General features: G+C 34.2%; 2 protein-coding genes across 3 annotated transcripts in view; both read right to left on the minus strand.

Moving 5' to 3' along the window:
• Positions 1–6,025, minus strand: part of LOC110031499 — a 40,929-nt gene that overhangs the window by 9,519 nt on the left and 25,385 nt on the right. The gene's annotated exons all lie outside the window — the stretch shown is intronic.
• LOC110031500 ((6-4)DNA photolyase) lies at positions 181–4,337 on the minus strand (the record flags this gene model as incomplete). The annotated part of the gene is given in 10 exon segments (XM_020734723.1): positions 181–252; positions 392–478; positions 610–693; positions 772–870; positions 1,003–1,089; positions 2,552–2,620; positions 2,706–2,876; positions 2,993–3,073; positions 3,457–3,528; positions 3,645–4,337. Coding segments are annotated over 10 exon segments (1,131 nt in total), but the record flags the coding sequence as incomplete, so codon positions are not given.

Genomic DNA, 6,025 nt, shown 5'->3' on the forward strand with positions numbered 1-6,025 from the left:
AAAGCTCCAAACCTCAATTAGCCCCTATCCAGAGAGCTAAACCCAGGCCATACCGATTCAGAATAAAATTTCACATAAAAAAGTAAAATAAACAAAAGTAGATTTTTAAGGTCCAAATATCCAAACTTCAACAAAAAACAAAAGGATAACTATCATAATTGTTAGGTTGAAGATACATACTAGATCACCCCGAGTCAAAAAGCATGCAACTGAATGGCGAGCTAAATGGTGCATCCATCCCCACTTCTTCAGCTACAATAGTGAAAAAATGAAAACTAGTTTAGAATGGCGTTGATTATAGTACTAAGATAATGCAAGTAACATTAATTTTCCAAATCAAACAATCTTTGTTATGAAATTATGCCAAAATGGGTAGATGAGATGAAGAAACCTGAATCATTATGGCATCAATCCATGGATAGCCTGTATGACCATCTCTCCATGCTTCAAACAACTTTTCATCATCTCTCCATGGAATCTATAAAATTAATAAAATGCATGCTTTAACAACAATTTCAGCGAGTTAATTGTAGCAAAATGTCGATGATTAATAATTAAATTAAAAATGAGATAAATTGCAACATAACTAAAGCAACTGGTTGGGCTAACCTGTTTGCAAATTTTGTTTCCATGCATTTTATCAAAATTAGGAGTGCCAAAAGCCGCGACATAGAAAAAATCACGCCAAAATAACTGTCATAGGTTAGATTTGCTTAGTTTAAATATTTTACAGCAAACAAAAAAAAAATCCCAAAGAATACAAGAGTTGACCTGCCCAGCAAGTGAGACTGGAGGTAGTGTGTGCTTTTTGACTGTCTTATAAACATCATCAACACGCTGAAAAAAGTATCTCGAAGAAAGACATCCAAACTACAAAAATCCAACAAATAAAAGTGATAAGCCTAGGTTGTTAAACAGAAACCAACATGTTTTTGAGCAAGAAACTAATAACAAAAGCATAAGTGATGAATAATGTGAAAAATATTTGGGCTATAGAATTACTTTTAGGTATGGAGAAAGTACAGTTGTTGCTGGCATTATAAATTCAGAAGGATTACCCTTTGGTTTTTCAAATTCTGCCACCCATTTCTGCAAGATATAAGTGAATTAACTAGTAACTAAACGATACAATAAATAAGGTCAATAAAGAATCGCTCAATCTTAACTCATTAGAATCTTCTAGTCATTATCATCATCTTGATTATCACTAACCCTCTTCCAACTAATAATAGTTTTATTTAGTTTTAAAAATGCCATTAAACTATAAAAATGAAAATTCCATATGCTAAATATAGGTATCAGCAACATGCTTGAGAATTGAAGAGCCTAAAACTTGGATGAAATAGAAAAAAAACACGAAAACTAATAAAAACTATAATGAATAACATAGAAGAGTTATTATCATAAAGAAGCACCAATTGAATAGAAGAAAAAGAAACTCAAGTTACAGCAAAACAAAAATTTGTTTTAAACACCTTAAAAAAACTCCAATCATACACTCATATATTAGTACTTCTCAAAAACTTGCTAAGAAAAGGAAAGAACAAAATTTCTGAAACATAAATTGTTTCTATAAAATCAAGAAAAAAATGATTTTTCAGCCCTATGAATTATCCAATCCGCAATGAAACACACAATAGTTTACTAGATCATTAAGGTTTTCCGCCAAAAATATAATTTTTGTGCAAATACAATTTGATCAGACGAAAATGTTGACAAAAATGAAAACTGATTAGTTTTGAAAAATAATTAGTTTTCAAAATACTAGGGCCAATTTGTTTAGACTGAAATAATATCAGAAGCCATTGTAGGGCAACTATAATTTCTCTGTTGAGGCCCTTCATTAGAAAATTGAACTACTTAACAGCACTGAGTCAACCATTTTGATGCAAAATTGAGCTAAGGGGAATGTTCAGTTGTTCAGTAAGGTTAAGCTTCTATTTGAGGCCAAAATGCTGCATATATAACCGCTAATGAAGCTTAAATTAACAAAATACCCCAAATGATTGTAAGGACTATAATATATTTGGTTAAGATTCTAACTCTTGCTTTTTGCCTTTGAAAAGGTCTTATCATATAAATGGAAAATTGGACATCATCATCATCATTAGGCTTATCGTATTTAGTTTGTGTTAGATTTAAGCTTCCTTTTCCATTCATTCACGTTCTAGTATTTCATACATTCTAACTTTAGAACATTTAAAATTTCAGAACGGCAACCAGCAGTTAACATTAGTCTAATTAGTTTCCCTCCTTTTGTCTTGAAAATAAATATATCCATTTGTATTATTGATGCATCTTTAGACTTAAATTATACATGCACAAACTAGAATTTGACCCACTTTGCCTCTTATGTGGAAGTAGAGAAGCTGTCTCAACATCATTAACATTATCATTATCCCAAATATTTAAGCAGGCTTAGCCCAAACACTTGTCTTCAACTTAATAATAATCTCAAATTTAAAATTAAAGGGACAATAAATGATGTGCCATTTTTCAGCAAAACAAAGACAAATTGTACCGGACAACGTCAATATAATTCTTCTCATACCTTGTTAGCCAAGGCTTCATTCAACCTCTTAAGCGCCTCAGTCTCGCCACCCCTGAAGGGAGAGAACTCCTACACTTATGATAGAAAACGCCACTATCAGCAGAGTCCTAAATAAACTGCAGGCTTAGACTAATTAAATTAATGCTGGCATGACCTGTGTAACATCTTTATAACCAAGGTCATGAATGGATGGAACTCCATGAAATTTGTACCCTGCAACATCGCCAATAGGAGGAAGCAAGGAGTAGATTGAACATAGAGGTGCTGACGGCTTGCCAGCAATAGCTACAAATGACTTGTATGTCAAAGGCGCCTTTCCACCATTCTATTTTTTGTAACCATATATTATCCAAATAATTATAAATATTTTACAAGTTTAAGAAACATAAATATATATAAGGGATTGATAATTATTTAAACCAGAGAGAACAATAAAACTACCTTCCGTATGATTTCCTTGGGATCAAAGAGTGTATGACTGACTGGAGAAAAAACTTGGATCCCTGATGCAGAAGCTATGTCCTAGTAAAACCAAGATCATAAACTGATTCACAAACAAATGAGTTATAAAACAATAAATTTTTTCCTAAAATTGCACAAGAAGATAATTCCCAAGTTTGCTTTGGTTTTCTTATTTCAGAACTAATGCGCTAAAAAGGAAAGAAGTTAAGAAAAAAACGGAGATTTACAAAGCAACCATTTCTTATTCAATTACGTATCTCACACCAAAATTTTAATTTTTACAAACACAGCAGCACCTTACCTAAGCATGAAAATGTGGATTTCACTGTTCCATACTGTTGATAAGTTTGAGTTGGATGCTGTGATTGTAAAAATGAGACTTTTGGTGTGAGATAATAAGAATAAGCTGCTGTGTATGTAAATTCCCGAAAAAAAAATGTCACCTTGACTTTATTATCTCTAGACTGGGCATACGGCTCGGTGTCAAATTCAAAATATAATTTTCCAATCTTCCACTGGAGAAGAGAAACAGAAACAAAAGAATCAATCCCAAAATCAAAACATAGCATTTTCATTATTAAGATAGAGGCAAGACAGAGATTGAACGACTAGAGGTCTAGAAGAAGCTCACGTCCTTCAGGAGCCTGGCCATGACCTGCACCGGCTCTCCTTTAAGCACAAGGAGCCGAGATCCAAGCCTCCTGAGTCCGCTATCGAGATCCACCAGGCTTTCGAGAAGGAACTGAATCCGATTAATGCCAGCCCTAGCGGATCCCGGGGAGGAAGCTAAGCCATCCGGATCGACGTAATAAGGATCGAGTACGAAAACAGGAAATAGATGCTTCGATTCCATCCGCGCAAGCTCCAATGCCGGATTATCGTGAATCCGCAGGCCTTTGCGGAACCAGATTATAGCATTCAGCGACGAAGATGACTCCATGGAAGCAAAAGGCCGAGAGGGAGGTCGAAAACCTCCAAAATTTGGCCGCTGGAGAAGAGGAATACCTCTTGGAGTAGAGTAGAATCGGTATGGGGATGCCGTTCTAGTTAAGAATAGCTACTGCTTCGTCTTCTTCTCTGCTTCTTCTTTCACAGTCAGTGAAAACTTTGCTGCCTGAAGAAGAATGAAGATCGAATTGCCATTTTTTGTAGACATTTGCACGGGCGTTGCTGCTTCCACGTAGCTGGTTAACTGTGATATACTGATGGCCGTGCTTTTGTTCAAACATATAAGCAAACGCGCTCCTTCCCGGGAAAAATTATTGTATCACAGGTAGCGTGTCAGCACTGTCCCAACCGTTTTTAAGGAGAAATTATTGCCTACCAATTATTCCGATCCTAATCATAGATCACGTTGATCTATGATCAGGATATATTTCAATTTAGTATCACAGGTAGCGTGTCAGCACTGTCCCAACCGTATTTAAGGAGAAATTACCAACTGCATGCATGTCCGATCCTAATCGTAGATCACGTTGATCTATAATCAGGATATATTTCAATTTAAAAAAAAAATAAGTGGGGTCCACTGGAATACATCCTGACCGTAAATGACCTGATTTAAAGTCAGGATCAATGGAATAATTTTTTGTATATCACCTGATTTAAAGTCAGGATCGATGAAATAATTTTTCGTATTTAAGAGCCCAAATTATCACGTGATTCTTTACTATTAGACATCTGATTGAAATTTGTATCAGATGTCTTGATACAATAATTTCTCGTTTCATAGGATATAATGAATGGTTGGTTCTTAAATAAATGCATTTATTTCAAAGATTTATTTTATGTTGTTATCTTATCACTCCATAGCAAAAATAAAATAAAATAAAATAAAAATAATAGAATCAGATCTCCTATAATCCAAGATATCTTACTAGATATCTATAAAGAGACAAAATATAGAGGTAAAGAGGAGAGAAGGGGAGCTTTACATGGAGCTCTAGGTGTTTTCATTTCTTGACACCATATTTATAGGATTTTTGGACTAAATGGAAAAGCCACACAAAAAAAAATATGAATAAGAAGAATAAATACAACATGTAAGTTATAATCGAAGGCTTGAATTGGTACACATAGAAAGCATTGGTGTGGCTTGAATTGGTACACATTGAAATCATTGGTGTGTCCTTCAAATTCGGGAAGTTACTTCATGTAATTGACATATCCAACATGGACATGTCCTTCAAATTCGGGAAGTTACTTCATGTAATTGGCATATCCAACATGGACACATGTTGTGCTATGATGTTTATTTTGATTGGGGAAATGCTGACGAGCCTTGGGCGAGTGTGACTAATCTTTGGGTGAAAGTTACTAGGCCCTATGCGAGTGCATGTTTTTGTCTTTCATTTGGGTGAATCAATATATTTGGCATACATTTAGTTCCTTGATTATATTTTTTTGATGACTTGCTATCAAAAAGATTAATAGAGCTAGTTCTAATATTTATTATTTTTAAAAAAAAGTATTTCTACCACCCCTTTTTTATATTAAGAATAGTGTTTTCATCAACTTCTTTTCATTAAAACCCTGATGTAAGTATAAATCTCTTCCAATTACCAATGCCTAGGTCTCAAGGCATGCTTAAGCATTTATTTTCAATTCCGAACTTTTCTTTTAAAAGTTACCACCTTCACATTTAAATTATTTAGAAGGGAACAACTCTAATCCTTCTTTAGTGGCGAACATTTGAGGTTGTAACTTACATAGAAACATCAAGCATCAATTTTGCTAAAGTAAGGCGTTAAAGGTGAGTCAAATTATCCTGCATGACATAAATAGAGAATATTAAGAGGCACATTCAAGTCTCTAGCATCATGACAATTAACGATTTGAATGAAGAATGAATCTTGCTTGCCCCTGTGCTCCATAGTCACTGCTCGCTAAATGCATATATGGCTTATCAAGTTGTTGTGAAACATGTGATGCAGGTAGTTGATTATTTCCTAATAAATGAAGTTTGAAAGTTTATTATTAGATACTCATGTTTATTTTACTCTCTCCTTAAGT

This window comes from Phalaenopsis equestris, unplaced genomic scaffold (assembly GCF_001263595.1).
Source record: "Phalaenopsis equestris unplaced genomic scaffold, ASM126359v1 Scaffold000834, whole genome shotgun sequence".
NCBI classification, from domain to species: domain Eukaryota; kingdom Viridiplantae; phylum Streptophyta; class Magnoliopsida; order Asparagales; family Orchidaceae; genus Phalaenopsis; species Phalaenopsis equestris.